The sequence below is a fragment of the Andrena cerasifolii genome, chromosome 8 (assembly GCF_050908995.1).
Source record: "Andrena cerasifolii isolate SP2316 chromosome 8, iyAndCera1_principal, whole genome shotgun sequence".
Taxonomy (NCBI): domain Eukaryota; kingdom Metazoa; phylum Arthropoda; class Insecta; order Hymenoptera; family Andrenidae; genus Andrena; species Andrena cerasifolii.
Window position 1 is genome coordinate 11882737 of NC_135125.1, and position 27303 is coordinate 11910039.

Genomic DNA, 27303 nt, shown 5'->3' on the forward strand with positions numbered 1-27303 from the left:
AGAAACCCGGGGAGTTTAATGAGGTTCGGGGCGGGAACGTGGTGGAAGAGCGGAGAAAGTAAACGCAAGCACGGGACCCGAAAGTCTCTTTAGAATGAATCTTGACGCATACGTTGCTCTGTGTACGTATACATATATATATATATATATATAATATATTTGTTTAAAATCGAATGTTACATATGAACATATATACAGTCACCATTGTGCTACAAACAGTGTTTCTGCGTGTGAAAAGTAGGAGCGACGAACGATGGATCGTCGACGGGAGGGGAATCGTTGGTGAAGACGGCTCTGTGCCTCTCGATGGACGAATTTTGTCGTCGCGACGAGATCGTCGAGACAGTGGTAATGTTAGTAACACTCGATGGATGCGTCTTTTGCGCGCGTAATCTCAAAGTGCGTGGGCGTTGGTAGGAGAAGAGAGAAGAGGAACGATCTCGCGGCGACGACAATCGACGAAGCTATTTAGATCTCGTTTAGTTCCGTTCCGATCTCCAGGCACTTGGGTCCCATCCGAATTTCTGACTAACGCGTTAACGTGCGGGGAACCCGACAGGTTGCTCTGAGCTTTTCGACACTTAGGATCTAGCGGTTGTAAAAGGTAAGGAGCGCCTGACAGCTTTGTCGGCTCCACGGCGCCGCGTTCGTGGCTAAACAACAGTAAATACGTATAACTCGGTAACCTCGGTGAAATCACAATCGTGGTACGATTTTACATATACATGTAACATGTAATAGATATATATATTACTTCTATTTATATTCATTTGTGTATATATAAATTCATATAGTATCAAAATTAAAACGTACTCTTTACAATTCGCTTGGTACACCTCGCACGCGGCTGACTATCAATCGGAGAAGGCGAGACACGCGCGCGCGCGCGCGCGCGCGCGCGCGCGTCTCTCCCCAAATTTGGATCTGACCGATGGTAATCTCTTCCATTTCGGGGCGCGAGCCCTTCGCGCGCGTTTTACCAGCGCGTCGCGCCGAGAGACGACCGTGTAAGGCGAGTTTCGTCGTTGAAATTGCACGTTGTGTTCGCGGGATTAGCTGCCTTTTGCATCGCGCATCCACGAGTCCGACGCATCGACCGCGTTGCTTCTTCGTGAACCGTTGCATCCGCACCTAGCGCTCCTTCTCGTTGGCAATTTTCACCCCACCGGCCCACGCGCCCTCGGCAACCCGGGAACTCGTCGATGCGCGGGAAACTAACATCTTTACGATGACTTCGACTAACTAAATTGAGCCTCGATTCGAATTCTAGCAGCTATAGGTACACGTGTGTACGAGTACATATATTATATGTATTACATTATACTCTAGTTCGCTAATGTTATCCGTAACGCGTGTGAACTGGATCGGTGCACGAGGAATATTGTTTCTCCGAAGTTTCACTTTTCCAGCCGGGCAGCTCGAGTCAAAGGGTAGCAGTGGCGCGCTCAGGACTTAATCTTGGGGGGAGCCGAGTTGAACGGATAAAAATATTTTTGAGAAAAATTTATTTAGTGCAATTTCATTTAATGCAAATTCAATCATCTTATTTAAAGAACAGAATCTAGTTTCTTCTCTTTTTACGAAGCCCCTTCTTTGGTGGTGCCAGGGCCCCTTGGCCCCCCTCTGGGTGCGCCACTGAAGGGTAGCTAACGTGGGAAGTAGCTTTCCGATTAGCGAGTAATCAAAATTGATTTGTAGAAAGAACGACAGGTCCGTGTGCACCAAGCCAGCACGATGATTCGCAGGGCAAAACAGGGGAACGGTCTAATCGCTATTCGGAGTCGAAAGGTAACGCAAGAACAGCGAGTCTAAGGTACCGACGAACACGATGATGGAGCAGAGTGTCCAGCGATCTCGAAGTCGACACGGTGGCATTTTCTTTTCTTTCCTCTCTTGCTCCTTTTTCTTTCATTTTTATGGCAGACTGTCGCAATTGAAATCGGCCTGACCCGTCCACCCAGCGACCAGTGACATCACGCGTGTAAACTGGAACGAGATGAGATCGAAAACGCGAGAACGTGTCGCGATTTCGCGGATAGGATAGACTCGTCCCCGAGAAATTTCGCGGCTTGCTTTTTGCTGGGTAATTGGTGGGCCGATCGCTTACCGTGAAAACTGCTGGCGATCGTGCTCCGTCAGTGTCGGCGTTTCTCTCCGACCTCGCGATATCGACGCTCCGTTTACGTCGTTTTGTGTCATCTTACGAATAGGGTGCTCGAAACATTTCTGACAGTCGCGTCATCCTGATTGCATGTATTCCCGCGGATAAGTATGACTCTTGTCTGAAGAAATTTCGCAATGTCTGGCCGCGCCGCGATGCGATGCCTTTTCACAAAACAAAATCTTGGAAGGCAGAGGGGAAGAGAGCAAGAGAAAGAAAGGGAGACGTTGTCTGTCCGTCGAGAACGGGATCAGCAAAGTCACGGCTTAAACGCGTCAAATCGGTTGAGGATTTCGGTTGAAATACATTCGACCACAGATTGGTGGCTGTGGGAGGCTGCGAGGAAACCGATTTCCAAGCCTCGAGGTCTCGATCGATCCGATCCCTCTCTCTCTCTTTCTCCCTCTCTGTCCGTCGGCTGAGCTGCCTCTTTCTCGATCCCAGACACGCCGGATCTTTCCATCTCTCGGTGTATCTCTCCGTTAGCGTTTCATGGTTGTCGAGATCGCTCTCTCGCCTCGGCGTGGCTCCTTTATTGCGTTTCACTTTCGCGATGAGCTTGCCCGTCCGATCGGGGCGTGGCAAAAGTGTAACGCAAGCAAGAGAGGTCCGAGGCCATCGTCGGGGCCTGGATCTCGTATGCGTGAAGCAAGAAAAACAGGGCCTGCCATCCTCTCTCGACCTCATCCGTGAGGAGAGATCTCTACTCTGTAGATTCTACGCCGTAGAAGCTTAGTCACACCTCGCGCCATCCGCGTCCTCGTGAGCGCGCGCACGCCTGCACGCATGCACATTGCACGCTCGCGTACCATCCGTCTCCTTACGAAATCGCTGCTCTTAAAATGGATTTTGAACACCTCGTTGCCAGAGCGCCCCCCCCCCCCGAGTCCTTCTAATCCCTCATGCGCATGCTGATGCTCTGTCAGGGAGAGTGGAGGGAACAAACCGCGGGGCCGCCGATCGCTATTTCCCGGCATCGGGGAATTGCCGGATCGGAAATTTAAATACTTCATTTCTGCCGGCCATTCTGCGCTTTTTCTGCTGGACGCGATTGCAACATTTCTGCCAGAGTTTCCATCGGCGCGGTTTTTCCTCCAGCGACGATTTCATCCCAGACGCTGACGGATGTCGCTTTTTTTTTTTATCAAGCCCAGAGGGATTTTCGTCTTCGTTGCAGGTGACTGGCTTCCCGGGCAATTTAGAGGATCGCCGGCATTCCAAGCTAGAAAGCGCGAATAGTTTCTCACGCGTCAGCACGCGCGACCGCTCCGATATCCTTTACCTTGTCTATCCGATTTTCATCTCGTGCACACCCTTGGCAAAGAAAACGCCCAAGCCTCTCGTGCGCGGCAACCACTCTGTTCGCGCTGCCAAGGTCAAGAGGATCTCCCGACCGCGTGGATCGATCGCATTCACACCTGCGCTACTTGCAGTGAACGTCCGTGCAAGGTAGAAAGTGCCGATAAATTGCCACCTAATATCGGCGTCGGAAGTCAGTCGGCTGGATCGTTCCGTTGCAGCTGCAGCCTCCCATAAACAATCGCGCAGTTCCTCCTTCCTTCTTCTTCCTCCGATCGGTAGGATTTGTCTGATTTTCCAAGGTTCGCCTGGACGCCCCTCATCGTTCCATCTGGATCAGGTACAATTAATCGAAGCGATCCACTTACTCCCAAGGTCGAGGTGCCTCTCGTTCGCCAGCGTCGGTCGGTAGCGTGGTTAGAAAGTGCCTGTAAATTCGCAGTCGCTGAGAGTGAAGAGCGGAAGGCGATTAGATCGTTTCGCCCCGGGTACGGTTTTCAGCGATCGTCCGCAGGAAACGAGGGGGATAGATCGTCAGCGTGTGGGATTGCTGACGGCGCGCTCGCCAGCCTCACCGCTCGTTTGTTCGTTTCTTTCTTTTTGCCGATCATCGCCGGCAGGAAGCACGCTGCTTTTCCATGTCTCGCGTGGATCCTGCGTGCATCAAGTTTCCCACGTACCTGACGCCACTTGCCTTTTATACGAAATCTTCCACTCGACACCTTCCGATCATCTTCCGTTCTTAATATCGGGGATAGTTGGGTCTATGGACTCTTGAGCCTCTTGGACAGCTTCCACGCGGAGAACTTAATGGCTCGTTTCGGAGGCAATGGATTTCCCGTCCCTTCCGGTTCGGAACGATTTCCAGACCAATTAGCGATTGACAGTCCCACAGATCCGCTCACTGATTTCTGTTGAAATTCACTTTCTAGCTCGTAAAATCAGAAGTATTGTTTTCAGTCGTTCTTCCTAGTTGGATGAATCGCCCCCAGGGCTTGAGGTTTGCTTTATGGGTGATTATTCCCCCGAAGCAGGTCCTCAAGACGGGAACTAGCGATCCCGGGGTACCTGAGCTGGATCAACAGGTTGCGGGTGTAAGTCTATCGCGTGGGTACTCCAGACGGCTCGTTAGTTACTGACTTGTTACAATTTCGAATGACTCGCAGACACTGAAACATCATTGCGACAGCCTGCTCTTTGAAAATGCCCCGCGTCGACTCCTACTCTGTCACGGAAGTTGCGTAAATCAGTCTCCGAGGCGCAAGGGAGAGTTTACATTGTACTTTGCGGGATTGGAAGAAAATCGAAGTTAAATGGACAGCGTTGATGGTAATAGCTATCCCCTGTCTTCCGCGAAGATTGATTTACAACGATGGGGAACGCGCGTTTTTCCTATCCCTCTCTCTCACTAATGCGCGCGCGCGCGCGCGCGATCATCTACGAGTAACTAAAAAGTTGGTACTTAGGTGGAGTTTATCGTCTACTTAATTTAAGTGTAACGCTTCGCTATCCGATTTTCTAGAGAATATTTTAGGCACGTACTTTTTTAAGGCACCTGTTGGTCCTCGACCGGCACTCGGGAAATCTCCTTCTCTAACGCGACGAAGCTCGATTTGAACGTTGCAGAATTGCGCGGTACGTTACGGCCGGCAAAATGGTCCATCGCGGCGAGTTCGTTTCGCCAGCGTTAAAGTCTACACTCTGAAAGACGGCTTTCCTAACTCTAGCTTCAACAGGACCACGCGACGATCGGTCCATTAGTGGCAGTTGGACCTCTCGCTGCAGACACGATACCGAATTCCTAATTCGATCCCACGGAATCGCATCGACTCGCAGGGACATTTCGACCTCTAGCTAATCGCACCCGACGATGGCTCGTCGGTGGTACGATCGGGTTCCCCGGCTCAGGTGTTGTTGCCGGGTGACAGAGGTGGAGAATTCACTTCCCTCTGCTCCTCCTGGACGCTCTCGGGCCTGCTGGTGGTGCTGCTCGACCTCGAGCTGAGGTTATCCCGGTCGCTGAAGTAGGAAGAGTCGCCCCTCTTCTCCTCTATCTGAAGCTGCTGCTTGTCGTTCCTGAACTCGTCGGCCCCGTGGCCCAGCAGCCCGGTGAAGTAAGGTATCCCCTGCCTCTGGGAGGTGATCTTGCCCATGAAGCTGCGAATCTCCTCGAAGTAAGACTCGTCGGCCCTGGGCAACTGCCCGGGGTACCTCGACCTCACCTCGTCCAGTATCGTCGGCCCGTCCGCGTCGTGTTTCTTTAGGTGTCTGTCCAGGTTGGTCTGCTGGCCGAAACACCGCTCGCAGAGCGGGCACTTGAACGGTTTCTCCTTGTTGTGGATGTTCCTCACGTGGCGCTGCAGGTTGCTGGAGATGCTGAAGCTCCTCTCGCAGTATTTACACTTGTAGGGCTGCTCGCCGGTGTGCGTCCTGAGGTGCCGCGTCAGGTTGGCGGATCTGGGGAACACTTTGCCGCAGAACTTGCACGAGTATCTGTCCTTGGGCTTGAGACCAGCCTGGACGCTGATGGAGTACGGTGGAAGGCTGGAGGCTTGCTGCTGCTGCTGCTGTTGCTGCTGTTGTTGTTGCGGCTGCTGTTGACTCGGGTGGCTCTGCGGCTGCTGTGGCTGGCTGGCAGCTGGGCTGGGTATCCTCGGGACTGGCTGCGACGAGGAGGACGACGTGGAGGACGTGGTGGAGGAGAATCTGTTGGGCGGCAAGGGAACCATGGTGGGTAGGGCTCTGACTTGAATCTTGGGCAGATCTGGGACCGGTGAACCGTGGTGGTGCGACCGGTACATGGCTTCCAGGACTAACGGGTGGACGGCGTGGTGTTGAGGAAAGAGTACCGTGTGATAGGGGAGACTGCCGCCGAGGCTGTTCTGGTTCAGCACCTCGATCTCGTTCTGGTTCTCGTCCCGGAGCCTCTCCTTCTTATGATCGACGCGCAGATCGAGAGGCTCGCAGTCGAGCTCGTCCTGGTGGTGCGACTGCGGTGGCCGGGCCGCGGGACTCATGTGGGGCTGTTGCTGGTGTTGCTGTTGGCTTGTGGGACTCGAGAGGCCGCGACCGTGGCCGTGACTCAAGTCGTACGGTAGCTCTTCGACGTCCGGCACGCGGACGCTGAGGGGGTAAATGCTCGCTTGCTTTGGGCTGATGTGGCCCGGCATCTTCCTTGGACTCGAGTCTTTCTCCCGCATGGCTGGAGGGTACTTCGGGTCGTGCAGCAACGTCGGGGGCAGGGTGATCCTGTCGAGGTATCCGCTCATCACACCGCCTCTGTCACCCTCGTCCTTGCCCCTGCTCCTCGCTCGGGGTGACCTGCAAACGCAAACGATTTCACGTGACGCGTGCTGTACTCAACATCATAAGGAAAGCAAGGGGGATAGAGTCGGGAGGGGTCCAGTTGCAGGATGATGCTCGAAAACCCGACAACTCGAGAACCGAGAAACAATTATCGAGTCACGATGTCTGAGGCCGCGCAGGTGATTTCAATTCAGAAAGCGTCGTCGATCAAGTCAAGCCGCTCTGTCATGAATCAGAAGCACACTTGTGTTCCTTTCTTCGTTCCGACAAAGCGGGCCCGTAACTGGCCGGCGTAGAATGAACGATCGTATTAGGATCGTTGGCACACAGCGACGATTTGGAAACGTTAGTGAAAGGATCTCCATTCGCGCGGGCTTCTCGTACAAGTCGGAGCGAGACGGGGGGACAAGTAAAACAGAGCTGGACGTATCGAAGCGTCAAACGCGAAGTGATAAATGTTGGCATGGCCGGGGGCGGCGATACCGGGCGATTTTATAAGCCACAGAAACCGATCTCTCGAACTGCTCGCATTTTTCTGCCTCCACGTCAGACTGGACGATGTTAAAAAGCAACGAGAGCGGACACGTGGCGAGCGTGTACCATCAAGCGGCTGCCAAAGTCGATCGTCGCAACGGAACTCCGTGGAGTCTAAGGTGAGGCGTAAAAGAGGAAGGTGGCGCGAAAGGATATGCGAACCACTGGCTCGGCTGACACATTGACAGCAGGAATATTTTAGGCTACCGATTCGATGGTCCTTTTTGCGCGGCACGTGCTATCTAGCTTAATCAATGAATCATATACCACGACGTCCCGGCTTCGTTCTTACGAAAGGAGGCCCGGTCCTTGGGGGGATTCGTTTGCATAATTTTCATGGACACGTTAACGCGCCCGCATCGAAAGCATCGAGGCTGGCCCGTCAAACGCCCTTAATCGTGTCCACGTGAAAGTGGCTCGTTCTTCTTTCATTAATTTCGCAATCGATTCGAGCTCGGGGGGAGGAGGAGGACATTGTAATCCAATGGCACCTCGACAGCGATTTACCAGAAATTATGGGAAATTACACAGCGCGGCGGAGGCGAGCCGTCGCATTAACGCTCCCCTTATCTGGCGTTGAAATCACCGCGTCGAGCATTACTTATGCACGCGTTAAAGTCTCCATCAGCGTTCGCTGCGAGCGCGGCGTTTCACCGAATTCGCTCGATACGCGGCTCTCGGAGCGATCGCCCGCCTCGTTTCTCCGCGGTAATCGAGTATCGCTGGATAAAGGAAGCTGCAGCGAATTCGAGAAATCGAGGGATCCTTTCACAGCCGGTGTCGTTTCACGCGAGACGATCTAGTTACCGAAGCAGCTAATACTCAGCTGGTTGTCCGGTTCCAATGAAAGAGAAATCCGCTGGAAGACGTTGACAGTGACGCGGGGAAGGGGGAGACGGGTAAAAGGAGGAGCTGCGGTGGAGCAAGAACTCCGTTCCAGCGTAAAAGGAGCAAAGGCAAAAAGCTCCCGCCACCGACAATAGTGAAAAGCGTTAATTACGAGTGCGGAGAATGCGAAGACGACGACCGGGCGTTCTGTCCAGGTGGAATCGAAAGTATGAGCCCGTATGTCTCAAAAACGCCGATTCGTTTTATCGCCGATGCTGTTGATGATCCGGAACGGGCGAACGATTTCGTTTACAAGCCGCCGACCGATCGTTGCCTGTAAAAAGCTGGATAGATTCTACGAGAAGGGAAACGCTTGTCGGTGTAATTGTAATACTGGAGCGTTTATTGCCAGAATTTGCCAGATGCGTGGAGTTGCGCGTCACTCTTTTGCCCGTTTCCCCCGCGGACGGTATCGAAGAAAGCGATAGCCGATAGGCACCGTGTCATCCGTCTAGATCTGGTTGATTAGGTTCGATTTACATATCGTACTTTCCCCTGTTCCCCTTGGATGGCCCGCTGCAAGGAGAAACTCGCGTGTGCTAATCAGATTTTTCAGTGGAACACCGGCGACGTAACGCGTGTCCACTTTAGATAGGGCGATCTAAAGCGCGCGCGGCTCCGCCTGCCCGTCAGCGTTTTCCTTTCTGAATTCGAACGGTCGAATTCACGTGGTTCGGGCTTAACGAGCTGTCGCCGCGGTTTAATCGACGTCGAGAGCTGGTCGACTTGCGTTCCCTTAAGAGATCCCCGGCCAACTTCAGGCATCTCGGAATTTCGGTTCCCTCCAGCCAGCCGACGGTTTATCTCCCGAAAGGCGGAGTTTCTCCGGCGCGACTCGGTGAGTAATGTCCTCGGGAAACGGTAGCTGGTTCCGTGGAACGGCCGTCGAAATAAGAAGAAGGAAAGCCGGGGCACGATCCTCGGAGACTGACATCTGTTACGTGAATCAAGCTGGACTGACGCCGCTCGAGATCGGCCGAGATCCACGATCCAGTTTTCGGTTTCTAGAAAGTCGGGATGAGCCGGGCGTGGTTTGTCTCTCTTTCCTTCTTCTTCTCTTTCTCCTTCACCCTCCGCCTCTCGCTCTGTCGTCCTTGCCGGTATGATTTCTCTCCCGACATTCACCTACGTGTACCATAAGTGCGCCTCCAGGGCCGCACGCTCGCTGGATGTACGTGATGTCACTCTGTCTCGTATCTCTGCAATCGCGAGACCTCTCCCCGTGCAAATCTTACACTTTTCCAAGCCCAGCCTCTTCCGCGCCACTTCTTCCTTTCGGGATCGCACTTTATTTTGGGGAAAGTCCTCTTCCATCCGAGTACTCGAACGTAATCGCTTCTTGAGCATCCCGCGCTCCCTGAATTCCCCGGATACGGTTGAAAGTGCGCTCCTGTGGCACGGTAAACATCGTTCATGTAACTCGTGCAACGGTTCGCCACTTGTTACTCGAACGGGCCACGTCCCTGGCCGGGTTGTCAGGCTCGCGGGGAAGATTCCAATCGGTCGTTTATTTCTCGCGTGACGCAAGTCTCCTCTTTTTTGATCGGCAGCAAGGAACGGGACGCGGGGGACGAGTGAAAAAAGTATTCAAATTCAGAGCTTAACGAGCTGCTTTATTATTCGCCTTCGGTCGAGGCGCTATTATCGCGCGATTGCAGCTTGCGAGACACTGCGCAATTAACTCTACAGTCCCCCAATTGCAAAGCTGCAGAAACCAGCAAATTATTCTGATAACGCAAGCAGTCTGAGATTAAGAGACGCCAGCTGCAAGTAAGCCTTGCCACTCCTTGTCAGTCTGGCGAGAGAGGATCGACGTTGCAGCGGATTTCGGTGGATCTCGATCGTTGGATGGCCGTGGATACGGCGGAGAAAGACAGCGAAAAAGAAGAAAAGGAGAAGGAAGAAGGACGCATCGATCCGTGTCCTTCCTCTTTGCACAGGCCTCCGTATGAGGCGCGATCGTTGTTGCCGATAAGGGGGCCAAGAGGTGCCGGCATTTAATTACGACGCGCGCCGCTTTAAGCACCCGCTTGTCGGCGATAAAGCGCACCACGCGTTGCTGAATCCATACAACGCGCGTGGAAATTATTGCTCTACGCGTGCGAGTGGGTCGACGCAATTTTCGGCCGCGCAGGGTCCTGTCCCGTCATGGTTGTAATCGCATCGACGCACCGCGTCGCCGCTGTAACACCGTAATTGGCTGACCGACGCGCGAGACACGGGTGACTCTGCCGATCGAAACCGTCGATAATAAGACCGCTAACTCGCCGGAGCTACGATCGAGAGGCGGGACTTCGCGGTAATCTTTTCGTCAGCTCCCGAATACGCCGTTCACTTGGATGATCGAGATCCCCCTGGCAATTATATCCCATCGAAACGGTCGCGGGGCACGCCAAGCCCCTGAGAAGTACTCGTTGGCCAAACGCTGATCGCTTAATTTCTTGTCGAAATGTCGGACGTGTTCCCAGAAACGAGGAGAAACTCGGCGCGTCGAGGTCCCGCGGGACACCGAGCCGCGGTCCGGCGTGGACGTGGAAAAAGATGAATCTCGAGAGGGGTCCGTAAATTAAGAGCGAAGGGGAGCGATAAACAATGAAGGTGGAAGAGGGAAGGATCGGTGAAAGGTGGTAGAGCGTGGCGTTCGGTCGCCGAGCGTTGCTGCGCCGGCTTAATCGTTTCCAATGTTACTTTCATTCGGGCTGACAGGCGACACCGTTCATTATTCATCGAGCTTCGTATTTCGTGGTGCTTGCACCGGCCACTCTGGCAGAATTAATTTGTCGACAACATCTCGCCGTTGCCCGACGCGCGCGCGCGAGTTCGTCGCCGGTAATCCGCCGATTATTATTTATGATTTCGCCCCCGCGACATAAAAGCTCGACGATCGCACCTACGCGCACCGCCAACCAACCCGCCAACCTTGTGGACAGCTCTGTGCGGGCCGTGTTTCGGCAGAAAGAGAAACGGAGAAACGACATCGCACAGTGGTTCCAAATCGCTAAAAAGCGGCAAACCCCCGAAAACGTACTTCAATTTAGTCAGAAATCCATGCTCGGGGGTTTTTAGGGCCGCTAATTACGCATCTGAAATTCAAAATTTGTGAAACGAAATGATGAATCCAATATGGCGGATTCGTATATCAGAAACACATCAAATTTGGTTTAAACTTGCTATCCTAAAGTTTTCGAGGTCGCTGATTACTAATCTGCAGACAAAATTGCAAAAAAACAAATGGCGGATCTAATATCACTGGTATAAATGTTGTTTTCAAGCTAATTTTTTTTAGCATTAATTATTTTCCGCTTTTTTACTAAAACGATATAATTAGAATGTCGAATTTAATATGACGACGTTAATTTCAAAATTTTTAAAAAAAAAATTGAAAATTTTATTTTTTTCGATTCTAGTGAAAAAACTCAACATTTGTAGGTAACGTATTTCAAGTATATCGTAGAAAATAATAAAAGAAAACTATGGATTATAAGTGTTGTTTGAAATAACGAATGCTGTTTTTTTCGTACACTAAATACACTTGGCACTTTAAATTTAAATAACTTAAAAAACCACAAATTTCCGCAAATTTTCTCATACCATACTTGACATGTTACTTTATATTAAGAAACTTGTTACACCGTGACACTCGGTGACACTCCTCTTTGTTTTCCTTCCGTTTTATTAAAACATGACTAAGATTTATGACATATTGAGAAGGGAATTACAAGGGTAAATTCAAAGATATTTTACTTTGTTTCTGTGGAAAGTTTATGTTTATAACACCTCCTTTAATGGTAAACTGTTTCACATATGAATCTTTTCAGATAAACTTTCTCTGACACATTAAACATACTCCCATTCTCAAGACATTAAGGAGCATGGAATTTCGTCAACTTGACGGCCTATATCTCAGAAACCAATAAATATATTTAAGAAATTCAAGCGGCATTTGATGCACCGATATGTGTACAACAAATCTGCTATAATAGCAAGAAGCTTTGGCCAGCTTCTGGCGATTTGGGACCACTGCGATCGTCGCGTAGCGTTCTGATCGTATCGCGCCGCGATACGCTGGACGTTAATGAGACGGCTGAACGAGCATCGAGTTTCTTCCCTTCCCCGCGACACACTCGCGGGACCTTAAATTGACGGATGACAGGCGGCCGGAATGAATAGTCGCGACTGATCCGCGAGCCTCGCAAATTGGCCCGCGTCGAGAAAGTCTGCCCTCGCAGTAGAAACTGTCCGTCCCTAGTTAGACACGCCTGGAACGGAGATTCCACTTTACGCCGCAACACTGCTCGGGATCCCGCACTTTGTTCACGTGCTGCAGTTACGCCACCACTTTTACAACTCCTCCGAGCATCGGACATCGAGCGTCGACGTTTCGGTGCATCGAGTTCGTTTACTCGAGAGCGGAGATCTGTTTCCATTTGCCACCGAAGCACAGCCGTATCGCGCTTCGCTAACCTTATCGGTTGGCGAGCCGATCTCCCCGTTTCATTCGCGATGAATGGATTAAGAAGGCTCTCTGGCTGGCTTCCGGTACTTTTACAGACGGCCTGACCCTAATAGGCGTCGCCTATTAGGATCGCGGGAAGACAATGCTGTCAGCGATGACTGCAATCCCGCTTCCAAGGAAGCGACGTATCATCCGTGATTCCTCTGTCCGCTGGGAGGCCTCTTTTCCCTAATGGTGTTACGTCGCTGGACAAATATATCTTCCTACGCGCCTTTGGCACAAATACCAGCGGCTCGTTTCAGCGAAATATAAAGCAGGCTTCTAACAGGCCCGCGGAGTTTGGCTATCGGTCCGAACCGATTTAGTTCCACTGGCTTTGTATGGAACTTAGCTTTACCCGCAGTTAGCAACTCGTCGGAGCGAAACTAAGCCGCGATGCGAAGCGGCTGCAGGTGCTTTCCTTGGCTGGAGACTTATACGAGACTATATAAATTATAAAATATAAATTCGAAAGCGTCTGCGCGGTACCGAGCGAGGAAAAATTCGCTGGCTCGAATTCACGGGGAACGCGAGGCAGAGTCACGAGGCAGATCGGCCGATTCCGAAGAGGTTTTCCAGCGCAGCGATTCGCAGAATTTGAGGGGAGCTGCTTGGGCATATTTCAGCGTCCCCGTTATGAGATAACATTCGGTAGTTTTCTCTACGGTCGCTCTATGATTTAGATAAATGGCAACTCATTTCAGGCGTTTCCTTATGAAACCTAAACTGTCGGCGCGCCGATGGAATTTCGCCGGTTAGACTCTCACCGTGGGCACGTCTTAGATTCCGCGCTGTTCGCTGCCTCGATGCAGAAGGAGTAGAAAAAGTTGCCAGAAAAAGGGGCGAAAAAAATAGGAAGAGGACGGAGGCACGCAAGCTTGCGGAGACGCAGGGACCAGTGGTATTAGAAAGTGTAGAGGCAGACAAAGAAAGCGACGAGGGCGGGGAGGAAAAGGCGCGCTGTCGGTGCATTATGCAAAAGCGCCCCGTTTCCAGCGGAGCGCTAATCGCCTGAAATATTCGCCAAATATTGCCACCGCGCCGGAAGAAGATTATGCCATTTATGGCCGTTAGATCGCTGGCCCGACAATGCTGTCGGCTGAGAATTTTTCTCACGGATCGCGCAACGCGTTTAAGCCACGTCTGGCAACGGTAACAGCCATTTGTCTGCAAATTACGCGATAATGGGGGAGCGACGCGAAGAAGAGGCACGGGAAAAGAAAGTGACTCGTGCGAGGAGACGAACCCGCGGAGAGGACTCCCTTCGACCCGCCGCAATTATCGCGATTACCTGCCTGGAATTTAATGAATTCCACGATTTCGGAACCAAACAAGTTCCCTGCCGAATGGACCGGTGCGTCAACGGCACTTCCCTTGGATCGAAAACGCCAGATACTATCGCGAGCGGGACGATTTCGCAAGTGCCCTGAAAGGAGGCGACGTCGACGCGCCGACCGGAGTGTCGAAAGAAGCTACGTCTTTCTTGATCGACCGTCGGAAAATCATTCGGAGCGTTGCGTTTCCAGAGAAGCAGGCGGGCGAAGAGAAAGGCGCGGCAAACGGAGGAAGGGTTCGTCGGGGACAAAGACATTAAACGGTTCGCTCCGCCGTTAGACACGCCAATGGAGCAGGCCACGATCATTTTCTCCAGTCCCGGCGTCTGAAAAATGCGCGTTGCCTGACGTCTGAGCGTGTAAAGCTGACTGTTGCCGCGATCCACGTCGAAGTAACTGGTCTTTGGACCTTCTGGCTAACCTACTATCAGTGCGACACATCCCTTTCACCCTGTCGACACCGTCAGGTGTCTCGAAGCCCTTCTTGTCTCGCGGCAGCGCAGGTATTGTCAGGCTCGCGAGACACGTGTCGGAACGTTGCATCCGTCGGTGGTTTTTGCCAGTGGTTTGAAAGTGCACTGGATGCGTACGCCGCGATATGCGCTACTTTTTTGCCAACTAATAAACTGCTCGGCGAGCGCGGAGGAAAGTTATCGGTTCGCTGGCAGTCTCGGTTCGATTTCAAAATGATTCGATAATGGAGCGGTTTCCCTCTCGATTGCTCGGCAGACTGCGGGCGCCGAGGAGGAGATCGGTAACGTTCTCGAACGCCCGCTTTTTTCCCCACGAATAGGTAAATAGCGTTACTTATTGCCGCTGCGCCGGACGCGGCGCAAAGGCGAGCTCAATTGAAATTCCTGCCGGGCCAAGTGAAAAAGGAGGGGAATTGCCGCGCGCAGATCTGTCGGAGGGGCTGCTAGATAAGCGGCCCGCTGGCCGATCCAATCAATTATATAATTGGACGATTTCGAGCGATCCCGTGCGTCCGCTCGTGACCGAGATACGAAAATTACGTATGGGAGCGCACCTTCTCCGGCTCTAATAGGCGATTGTGATTTAAAAGGAGTGAAATCTGTGGCAGATGAGAAAACGAGCAGCGCGACACCGTAGAAAACAGAGACAGGGGAACGCCCGTGAGCGATGCCACGCCGGGAGATCGATGACCCACTGTAATTCAATTCGACGTATTAGAAAGCGTCTTTTAATTAATGCATCGGCCCGGCATTAGCCTCCGCGGCCGGCCACGATAGACCCGGACCAATAAACCCTCCTCGTTGCTGTGATTAATTGCGATACCACCGACGGGGCCAGCCGTGGAGCGAGATCGCGCGGCCCGTCAATGGAGGGGTGCAAATGGGCGGTCGAGAAATCGGAAGGGTGTAAATCACCCGTTGCGAGAGCAACGACTCCACGGACTTATTTTTCCCTCGCGTTACGTCACGCGCAACTCGTCGACCGTATTACTCTGGAGTTTAAAGGAGAGCTGGGGGAAGAAATGGGCCAGGGATGGCAGCGATCGCCCACGATGGACCGGCGGAGAAAGGGGCACGAACGGAGGGAGAGATGGTTGACTAAGGAACGATGATTTCGTACCGTTCTGCGTGAATATTTCATGAGAAAACGGTCGGGGCACCGACGGTGGAAGACAGTCTCCTCGGAGATGGAGGGATGGACGTATTCCGAGATAACTACCAGGGAAAAGGAACTGGCGGAAGAGGAAGGAGAAAGGGCATTTCGACGGGGAAGAGGCGAAGAATGGAGGAAAGGAGAATCAGGCCAGCAGCTGGGCGAGAGCCGGCTCGGAGGAAAATTCATGAAAATCTATTCCTGATTTCGGAGCCGATCGTTGTATATATTTGTGGACGGTATTGGCCAGGCCCTGCTCCAGTATATCAGCGATCACCAACTTTCCACGAACGTGGCGCGTACGTTGTACCGTTTCGTTGTTCCCCGTTGCCACTTTCGTCCGTTTCGTAACGCGATATTGCGCGTTTCCTTGGCGATAATCGGCCGCCTCTGTTCGCGGAAACCGTTCGCCTCGTGGAAACTGTAGCCTCGCCTCTGTCGCTTCCGTAGGGATCGGGAGCACCGATGCGATATGTATCTGTTAAAAAGCTGCCTCCAGCATCCAGCAGCCGGTGGAAAGATTAGAGATCCTCAGGTTGGCTGGTGATTTCACGGTCAGAGAGAAAAGAACGACTGGATGTTCTAGGAAGCTGGAGAATTCCCTAATAGCTACCTGATCGTGGCCCAAATTGGCTGGTTCCCTGCCGCGCAGCATCCGCAGCATGTTCCCGGTGTCCTTCCAAGGCCATCGGTAGCCGATCATTTGCGAAACAAGCGTAAATGACAGGATTCCCGCGAGAATTCAGGGAATTCGAGGAAACGAGCTGCGGAGCTTCTTTTCTCTCTCGTTTCTCTCGTTCCTCTTTCTCTCTTTTTTCTCTGTTACCCGGCTCGCCTCGGTGCTTCCATATTTTCCTGGCAGCGCGAGAACAAAGCCATCCACGATTCCGTTCTCGTTACATAACGCTGTCGGCGCGGATTTTACTATCAAATCGAACGTGACGCTCGCTCGCTCGGCAGCCTAAATCGCGCTACTCCTCTCCTCGGGGGCGCTCGTCTCGAATCGGTGTCGCGATCTTTCACCGGGCCGATCGATCTCGGAGCCGACTGGTTACGATCGGACCTCTGCCTCCGGGCGCGTGGAAAAAAAAGTGCGACGACAGGCGAAGAGGGGACGCGCGTGTAACCTTCGTCGACACGGCGACTGGATGCAGCAAATCGAATCGGTCGAATCATAATGCAGGTGCACTCGTTGCACCGGTGACTTCGTCAGCGAAACGAAGTTTAAATGGAAATCCACCGATCCGGGGAATTACCTTTGAACGGTGTCGCGCGCGAGTCGTCACTCGAGTTTAACATCCATCGCAGCACCTAGTTTCTAGCAGAATTCCTCGCGTTCCTCGAGTCGTCTTTATCTTCCAAACTCGGGCATTCGTGCATGATTAATCGAACGGCCCAAGTTGGGAGATCTACCAGTGTAGTATCGAGAACAATGCTAGGGAACAAAGAATCGAAAGCTGATCTTACACGATCCTCGTAAAGCGCGAATGGCGAATTACCTGGCCGCGTTAAATTACCCCCGTGTCGAAAGCATTATCGCACAGCAGCGTCTCGAACCTGCGCCAGGGATGTTGAATACGCGATCGGTAAGCCGATCGCCACAGAGGGAATCGTAATTCACCGGTGGCCCGATCCAGACGGCGCACGGTGTAACGAGTACATAAGAAAAAAATCAAAAGTCAATTTTGTATTAAGATACAGTTATTTACATGCAATTGATATGTTAATCATATTTGTGCACAAAAAAGATAATTTTCAATATAAAATAATTTATCAAAATTTATTTTTGAACATAATTTTTATTAGTTAATCATATCGTGCATACTTTTGTAAAACAAATAAAATATATATTTTTTTTAATACGTTTAAACACAAATTAATAAAAAACATACGAAACAATTATAAATATAATAAAATGAATTTTTTAAATAATTTGTGTTGATAATAAATTTTGAATTATTCATTCTTATTATACATATTCATCACTGTCAGTTGAATCTGAAGGAATTCAAAGCTCAGTGTCTTTTAAAAATAAATATTCTAGCAAAGATTTGTCTAATTTTTCGTTATATAAATATATTTCTTCTTATGAGATCTCGGGAGCAGATCAAATTTACACTAAATTAAAGAGCATAAAAAGAACTAATTAATAATAGTCAAAAAATGAAAGAACCGATATGATTTTTTTTTAATTCTCTCCAGAAGTTAGAAGATGCGACAAAAATAAAAGTAATAATTTGAACCACTGGTACGTATCCATATCTTTAAATGCAATAATTTTTAATTAATAAAACGAAAGAAGGATATATTTTGCATATTTTCAAAAAAGAAAAAAATAAAAGAACTTATAAATACAACAAAAATTCAGTGGGTAAATATTTCCTATGTGCAATCTGTGGCAGCTTGCGTTTGGTTATTCGACTTTGAATGTAATTACTGACCTTAAATCCTTTATTTATGTTACTAAGTTATGATGTTCTTATGTCGGAGGACTGATTACTACCAATTCCATGAAATGAAATACAAAATTTAAAAACCCGAATTTTTGCTTTTTGAACACGTGCCGCGACACTGTGCGGCGCTACGCTTGCCCCGTAAACCGTCTGCGCATAATGGAATTAATATAAAAGCCAACGCAACAGCCGCTCGTCGATATCGAGGCACGTCCGCGCAATTAATTACGCGTCGCCGATTATTATTGGACGGAGAGAGATACTTTCACGAAGATTTAAGGCGGATTTTCGGGCGACGCCGCCAGCGAGGGAAGCGCGCACGTTGCGTGTGCGCGTTGAATAACAGCTCACTGTTAACCCGATCTGTCGTCTTCGCGTTCGTTATTCACCGGGTTGCGGCTGTGCCTCGATTAACATCCTTACGTCACGAATGTAGACTGTGGCCTGAAATTTAAGCTGCCAAAGCCGCCGCACAGTGGGACAAACTGCTCCTTTTTGTGTCAAAACCATAGAGCTTTTGATAGGAATAGGACAGAGGGATGAATCTTTTTCGAGGTTAAAGCTAAGATGTTGCAGAATAAGGGAAAAACATTGAGAATGTATGACAAACAAGTTTTGACCTTGAAAATCTACGTCAAACTTGACATTTTCGAAGAAAATTTCGGTTTTTCTGTTATAACGCGTGGTTGAAGTTTTTTCTTGACTCGTTATACATTATTTCGTATAGATTTTGACGCGCTGAATTCAAATATGTTCGCAGAAGTTATTTAGGCCTTCAGATTTCGAAGAAAAATACGATTTACGGGGTTACGTTCACAAGGGACGTTCGGAAATTCAGAAAATTATGAAACTCGAAGTGCAAGTAGAGTAGTTCATCCGTAACGCAACCCTATTTTTTTTGGTGCCTTAATGCAACTTTTGGGGGTGAAATCACTCCTTGAAGAAATGCAGAATTTTCTTTTCCCTGGACTATATCTCGAGAACGGTAAGAGATATCGAAATAAGTTTAAACAGAAGGTACATCGATTTCTTATATCTACAAAGTCGCGTAAAAATAATTTTGAAAAAATCCATATTTTTCAAGTTACCCTCACCACCAACCCTTAAAATTAAGTTTTTGTATTTTAGACGCAGCATCTTAGCTTTAACCTGAAAGATTCATCCCTCTATCTTATTCCTATCAAAAGTTCTACTCTTTTTACACAAAAATGAGCAGTTTGTCCCACTGTGCGCCGCCACCGGATTGTTTTCGCGCGCGGAACGACCAAGGACGGCTTTTTGAATCTCGATCGAAACGGAGTCCGATCGTTTCCATCTACCGAGCGATTTCTTTTCCACGAGTTTCACTGGCGATCCTCCGCGACCGCGTGAGTTTCGCAAACAATTCGCGGGTTTATTTTGGAAGCTCTCACTCGACAAACACGGCCGGCGTCTCGGGTGCAATTTTGTTACGCCCGGCGAGACGGTTTCGTTCCTTATTCCGGCTGTAAATCAAGCGGCGGGAGAAAAAAATTGCATGTCCATGCTAATGTCGGACGATTGCACCGCGCTCGTAAAAATGTCACGGCGCGGCGTCGCGTCGTTGCCGCGGCACTTGCAGCTGAAATGATCTTTTAACGAATTGCGTGGCTGCTTTCAACCAGTTTATAAACCGGCCGTTTTTGTCCCCCCTCGGCTGTGTCAAAGATTAAAACGTAGTCGCAGGAGGAAAACATGTTGGCGCTTAAAAACACACCATCTGACGTATCTTTTCGCTAAAGGAGCGAGCGAGCGAGCGAGCGAGCGACCGTAGGCCTGCAGCCTGGTCGCCCCGCTTGGTAGCGGTGGATCGTTGAATCGCGATGAATTTTTCGCCACGGCGGAGAAGAAGTGGGCGTGCGTCGGTCGTCGTCTACGATAGGTGGAGTCCTCGACGACGGCAATGAGCTTAACAATGGCATTGCGATACTGCTCGAATTTAATTTGAAAGCAGCGAGGCCCATTGTACACGCGCGCGTATAAATAGACGCGCTGCTCGGTGCGCGTGCCCACGCAGCAGCTTTATGCCACCGAAGATCCGCGTCCCTCCTCGCCACCCGGTCGAATTTGCATTTACAACCGCGAGCCTCTTCTAGAAAAAGAACGTATAAATTCTCGTTAAACGCGATTCTCCGCGAGCCGGGCCAGCGGAGGACAATCTTATCGGGGTTGGCTCGCGAGTCCCTCGCGGAAATCGAGCCATCTCTTACAGCTTCGTAGATATTAACCGGCGATATCTTGGGTTTCACGCGCGTCAGGATGGGAGCGGGTCTAAATTCCGCGGGTGGAAAGCGCCTATGGGACCCGAGGCTAATAGCGTCGCCGGGGTTTTGCCAGAGTTTCCGAGCGGCTGCAGCGGACAATAAGGTAACACGATGACAGGCGAGCGGCCTCAAAGACGGCGCTGTCGTTGAGGAACCGTTTTATTGCCGTTTGCGCCAGTCCAGAGCCGTGGATCGCGGGGCGAGGACATTGTTCGAGCCTCGAACCTCTGGGAGTCTCTCATGATTGTCGCGCCTTTCCATTCTCGTAACGGTGGCCGTATTCAAATAACGTCGGCACACGTTTACGCATCGCGATCGTTGGGCAATCGGCAAAGAAAAAAAAGGGGGAGCGACCTGCAGCCGGTTCGTGCAACTCTGCTACAATTGTCGCGCTGGATCGTGCACCCGGTCCCGTCCGAAGCGACGCCTGGTAAAGGACAGCTTTCGCGCCAGCTTCTTCTGCGATCCTCGGCGGGATCCAGCTATCGATCGTCGACGCGAAGGAGTTGTCCCGCTGGGCGATAAATCGGCGCGCGCTCTCGTACGAGCCGCACTGGATCCTTGTGGCTTATCAGAGCCCGCCGCGTTAATTGTACCAACCGCGCCGACGTAAATAGCCGACCAGATCCGCGTGGCGAGAAAAAATGCAGCGGTCGGCGGTGAATTATCGCGGAAGATAGGGGAGACGGTCGCGAAGGTCGTTATGAATCGTTAATGGGGAGAGCGATCGCGGTGGCGAGCAGCAGGTCGAAACGGAAAAAGGAAATAACGAGAGCTCGCGGGAGGAGATGGAGGGAGCGGCGATCCCATTGGTTTCGCGAGCTCGCGAGCCCGTGAGCGTGTGCCGTTAACGGTGTTGTCGGTCTATTTCGATCGGCGTGGCGGCTGCAACAAAAATCGAGGCGCCTCGCCGCTGGCTTACCTGTTATCAATTAACTGTTAACGTTGCTGCACCCTCGGAACCGTAAGCGCTGCGTGCGCTATCGAACGGGCCCTGTTCTCTATGAATAATGTATCTCGGTTCGGGGAATTCGTGGCATTTAATCATTGGATCGTTAAGAGCGGACGGACGACCGACTCGGCGAGATTTATGCGGCACCCACGAATATCCTCGCGCGGCCATGAGAATCCTACGACCAACGTTTCCTTCCTCGATCGCCGACCATGCGAACCGACCCAGCAAACAGACGTACAAGAAGACGCGAGCAGGCGATAGAGTCGAGGGGAAAAAAGATCCATCCGAGTGGAGTTGCGCACGAGTAAATAACGCATTAGCAGTTTAATGAGATTAACAGTTCACGGAAGTTAATGGCTAGGTGAAGCCGATGGAAAAACTTTATCGCTCGGAGCTGCGTCTGACGTTCGCTGGGACACCGAACGACGGAATGGGTAGACGGCGGACGCGCTAGAAGCCGCTCGCTGTGGGACTCGTAAGCGTTTTGGGCCAGTCGCGTCGGACGCGATGCGCGTGGAAAGAAATGAATGAAAATCCGCCTCCCACGAATAACGAGAGAGGTTTTCGCGCGAGGCGTGATCACCTTGCGCGGGGTTATCTCGCGTTACTACGGTCCCTCGAATGGGCGCAGTCCCTCGCCAGTGTCTGGAGGCGCGTAAATTTATGAACGAGGAAACGCCAGGCATCGCGTTGGGAACATAGCTTTCGCGGTGTCTCGTTGCTTGAGCAGCAGAACGAACCGTTCGGTGATATAAGGACGAGCGTGGGCGACGCTTACTTTTCAAGCGGAATCGCAAGCGCGACTTCGAAACTGGTTCCTCGGCGAATTAGACGCCTGGAGCAGACGCCTCGCAGCGCTTCGTGCGAACGCTGTCTCGTTCCTGCGTTACGGAAAACGATCTATGGATCTATTCGTTATCCCTCCGCTTTATCCTCGATGCAGCGACTGTTTACATCGGCACGCAACTTCCTCGAGCGCAGACACTCCGAACTTGAATTCCCTGGGGGGAATTGTAAGACACCCTCTCGCGAAGATGGATTACCGAGGGGAAGACACCCTGCGCGGTGTACACCGATCGAGAAGCGGGATTTGTTGGACGGGTGGGTTGCGGGAGCTCGGCGAAATGTCTCAATCAATTTGAGGCAGCCGCGTTTTCTTCGTCGTCTCGTCTTCGCTCCGTTCACACGGCGGCGGGGTTCGAGCGAGATCAGGCGGCTTCATAAATATTCAGAGGCGCCGCGCCGGCCGCGGTTGCAACGCGCGGACCCTTGGTCGCGGAAAAGGAACGGGAGCGGGTTGAAAAAGCAAATGAATTTACCTTATACGTCATTCCACGACCTTGAAACCGGGGGTAGCTTGGCTGCACTTCCGGTGAACGGTTTTCTCACTGTCCCACCTGTTTCCGTGTTTCGTTTCTTCTCAAACTCGTTTCCCCTTTGCTGCTTTCCTCCCTTGCTTAGCCACGGGTAACTGCGTTGCGAGTTCACCACGATTTCCACGGGAGTCGAGGAGAGACAGATAGACAGACAGAGAGATACGATAGAAGAGTCAGTCGGTCGGGGAGGAACAGAGTGAGAGGTGAGAAGAAAGCGAAGAGGGAAAGAGAAGGAGCACTCTCGTTTGAACCAACAGCAGCACACTATCCTCACTACTCGAGCACTCTTCTTCTTCTTCGTTCATGGGATCCTCTCGGACCGTGTTCTACAGCTATCCAGATCGAAACGTCCGATCGAACATCCCGCGGATCTGTCTCGGGAGGTCGGGCGAGGGGATTCTCCTCGCGATGGCGAGCGGTGTACCTCGCGCCTCGTGGCGACCACGTGTTCCAGCGACAGATCGCGACGCGCGTTCCTCGCGGGGCGAGCCTTGTTCGCGCGCGTCCCTTGGAGATCGTCCCTCCGGATCACTGAACCAAACTTTATCTTTATCCTCCCGTTCCTGACTAGAGCGAGGCTCCTCCTTGCGAGACCGTCCTCCCTTGGCAGTCGCGTGATCGTCGATAATCGACGGCGGACAGAAATAGGGGATCGAGTGGCGATGATTGTTGACCCGGTTCCAGTCGACGATCGATCTAGCACGCGCGACCGTGTGTATCCTGTCCAGTGGCCGATGGCACGGGTAGGCGATCCGATCGATCGCGTGGATCGCGTGTCGTGTCGACAGGACAGCCGAGTCCTGACTGCTCGTTCCTCGGCTCTGCAGGAACGGAGGAACGGAAGGAGTCAAGCACGTTGCTCAGCACCGTCCGGCGATCGTTTGGTGCTCCTTGTCCAGGTCCTCTCTCGAGGCGTGTGATATCCCCCCCGTCGGGTCTGCCTCGTGGACGAAGCGGAATATCAGCGAACGCTCTCGAGGAGATTCGTGAGACGCGACTCGCCGCGGGTAGAGGCTCTCCAGCTCGAGAAGGGGGGCAGTTCGAGGCGAGGCGAGCTCAGGTGAGCTGAGGCGCGGCGCGGAGCCAAGCGGCGTGGTGCGCTGAGACGAGAGGCTCTGTATAGTTGTGAGTAAAGCTGAGCTGTGTCGCGCGAGCCGACAGAGAGAGGGATATCGCGGTACATGGAGCAAGGGAGAAAAAAGCTGCACGAGAGCAGCAGAAGGAGAGAGAGAGGAAAGTAGACCACGGGGGAGGAGGAGGAGAAGGAGGAGGAAGAAGGGATTGAATCGCGTTGGTGAGAAAGAGGGACCAGGGAGAGAGAAAGAGAGAGTGCGAACGCGAGGAGAACGCACACAGAGAAGGGTAGCCTATCGCGGACTGGGCGGGGAGACTGAACCCGTAGGTTGGCGGGTAGGTTGGTAAGTAGGTAGGTAGGTAGGTAGGTGAACCACGAGGAACACACGGTGGACGTTCGTTTGTGTCGTTTGTAGTCTGGGTGGATCGCGGCGTCGGTGAGCTCCGAGTGGGATAGTGTGCGCGTCGGGATAGCGAGGAGCTCCCCTGCGTGTTAACCGTGAGAGACGTCGGGAAGGTGCTCTGCTCTCCTCTCTTTCAGCTTCGGAGTAGCACCACGCCGGCACGCGACCTGCCCTCTCCTACCCCCGTCTTTCCTCTGGCCATCTCTTTATCTCGCGTCTCTCTCTTTCCATCTGGCCTTCCCCTCCCAGCATCTTCGTCCTTTTTCTACTTTTGCTAGAGCGGCCCCAGCCTCTCCCTCTAACGCTCGTCGTTTCCTCTGCCTAGGTTCCTCCTCAGCCTTCCCTTTCCCTCGCTCCTTTCCTCTCCGCGAATTGCAAAGGGAGAAACGCGCCGGAGCGAGACGGACGGTTTTCCAACGGCGGATGGAAGTGTTGGTGGCACCACTCCTACTCGCTGGACACCGACACACCGGAATCCTCCCACCAGACGGTGCGCCGTTCAGAGGAGAGACGGAGAAGAACGCTCGCTATCTCCTCTCCGCGGTTAATCGCGGCGTAACCTCCTGGTCGGCTAATTCACCTTTGCAACTGCACCGACACCCCACCGGCCTGCTCCACTGAGGATGCCTTTCTTCTTTTTCCTCTATCCGCAAGCCTCTTGGGAGTTTCTTTCCTGGATCATCGACGAACACCCTGGTCTAATGAACACAGGTGTTCGCAGCGAGTGTCGACTTAATTCCTCCTCTGATCCAAAATCGCAGCAGCAGAATCCTGAAATTCAGTCGCCGCACAGCCATTGTATTTCACTGCTGCACGTGCGCCTTTGTTTCGATATTATCGAGCAGTTTCGCGGGTAGATCGGTGTGTCAACGTTTCCACCTCTTCGTCGTTTCCCTGCGACACTCTCCCACTGACGTTGGACGGTTCTTGTCGAGTTACTCTCGTTTCGTTCCTGGCTTCTGGGCCCACTATTTCACGCACGCAACTGTACCGTGCCCCTACCACCAGGTTCTGGGATGCCGGTTCTTCGGCTCTCCGCGATGACGATCCGGTTGTCCTAGGACCGGGGTAGGTAACTCGTTATCGTTTCGATCACGGTTCCTCACTTGCTTGCAAGTCGATTACGTCTCCTTTTGGTTCAACCCAGCCGATCGAGCACAGTAGGATCGCTGAGCCTCTCTTCATCTTTCACTTTTCTCATCGAAAGATACATTTTGAAACGGAGAGCGCGATTATTAATCGCAGCAAGTGATATCTAACTCATCTAACGTTAGTTGATGACGAGTTATGAATATGGAGCACACGAGATCTCGAGATAGGTCGACTGTCTTAGACATCAAGCGACTTGGTGTTGTCTTTTCAGGCATCGTTAAGTCGTTGTCTTTTTCGTTTGTTTTTTTTTCTCACCAGGCTACTGGCCCCCGACTACCAGGAAGTCACGGTGTAATGAATGGGTCAGTGGAGTTTACGGGATTTTCGGGCCGGCTCTCGTTAAACCGTGAAACTTCCAGTCGCGCACCGTTCCAGAGTCACGGTTCAAATTAAAGGCCGCTCCGCTGTCGCTGTGGTTGACCAAACCGCGGCGTAAAAGGATCGAAGAGAACAAACGTCCTGGCGTAATTGAAACGCGACGCGACCGTTAAATTAGCGCGGATCGGCCGACGGATGGTCGCGCTCGGCGCGAATTACTCATCCTTGCGCCGCCATATTTGGCGGAAACTTTATCCAAGCTGTAGCTTTCTGGGTCAATCTCTGGTTAGCTTCTTAGCTTTAGGTTGCCCGAGCCGGCCGAGAAACTAAGCACGACGGGTAAATCGAGGAGGCCAGCGTAGGTATATACGCCTCGAGACCTTAGATCATCGGATCCTCGTGGATCTGCTCGCTCCGCCTTGTTGCGCAACGATCGCCGTCGCCGGTGATCTCGAGCACAGCTGTCCTGACACAGTTACCTGGTCAGAGCGTTACGGCCAGATCAAAGAAATGAAAAAGGAGCATCGAGAAACGTGAGCCACTCTCGAACGCCCTTCTCCCCTCGCGCCCCAGGACCCGCGGACTTTTTTGCGACCTTTCGTTGCTCGAATGAAACGACAGGAGTCTGGTTTTTCTTCCCCTACAACGGTTTCTTCGTCGGGTTTCTAATCGTTACGTCGCGGATGAGGCCACTGGTCCTCTTCCACAAACAGTTCGCGCCTGTTAGCTGTGGAATTGGTAATGTTATATTGGATCAACGGTGCCACGAATGCGCGGATCGTCGATCGTGATATTTGACGCTGGCAGAGGTGGGTCGGAATTCGCGACCACGTCGCGACGGATTCTTCCCTCTCGCATTCTATTCTGTACGATGACACTTCCCGCGGGATTGACGCGACACGGGACGTACGCGTGCACGCGGTGAGAACCCATCATTAGACGCCTACGCGCGCGAATATCGCCGGGGACGGCGAGAACGTCTCGCGACACGTCGTTGTCGCGACAAAAGACCCACGAGCAGCGGAATCGAGGCGGTTCGCGCCGAGAAATGTCGTTGACAGAGCCGAGCGCCCGGAAGCCTGTTTCCCAAGTACAACGAGTAACAGAGAAATATTCTTTGCGCCCCTCGAAGAAAGTAAACTGCTCGGTTTCAGAGATTCTGCACAATTTTAGTACAAGTAGGAAAGTGTAAACGAGTCTCTTCTGCTTGAAATAGCACCTATAAGAAGTTCGCTGGGTGACAGTACCTATTCCACTGAACGTAGGGACGGAAGACGCGCGCGCTAAGTAGAATATGCAGCCTATGGAACGGCATGCCTATTCCACTGAAACGGACGAGTAATTGGGTCAGCCAGACGTCGACGCTGCACAGTAGGACAAACTACTCCTTTTTATGTAAAAATTGTAGAGCTTTTGATAGGAATAAGATAGAGGGATGAATTTTTATTCAGGTTAAAGCTAAGATGTTGCAGAATAAGGAAAAAATATTGAGAATATATGACAAACAAGTTTTGAACTTGAAAACCTACGTCAAACTTCTTGACATTTTCGAAGAAAATTTCGGTTTCTCCGTTATAACGTGTGGTTGAAGTTTTTTTTTTACTTGTTATACATCATTTAGTGTGGATTTTTGACGCGCTGAATAC

General features: G+C 51.7%; 1 protein-coding gene across 1 annotated transcript; it reads right to left on the reverse strand.

Annotated features, from left to right (window-relative positions):
- Positions 1 to 738: 738 nt before the first annotated feature.
- Positions 739 to 26976, reverse strand: LOC143372143 (uncharacterized). The gene is made up of 2 exons (XM_076818090.1): positions 22653 to 26976; positions 739 to 6781 (listed from the first exon to the last, which is right to left on the reverse strand). Exon 2 carries the CDS (start codon positions 6727 to 6729, stop codon positions 5365 to 5367), a length of 1365 nt encoding a protein of 454 aa, XP_076674205.1. The 5' UTR covers positions 6730 to 6781; positions 22653 to 26976; the 3' UTR covers positions 739 to 5364.
- Between the last annotated feature and the right edge of the window lie 327 nt (positions 26977 to 27303).

Excerpts from the sequence above, each read along its gene's own strand:
- LOC143372143 (XM_076818090.1), bottom strand. The coding sequence starts at position 6,729 with ATGAGCGGATACCTCGACAGGATCACCCTGCCCCCGACGTTGCTGCAC.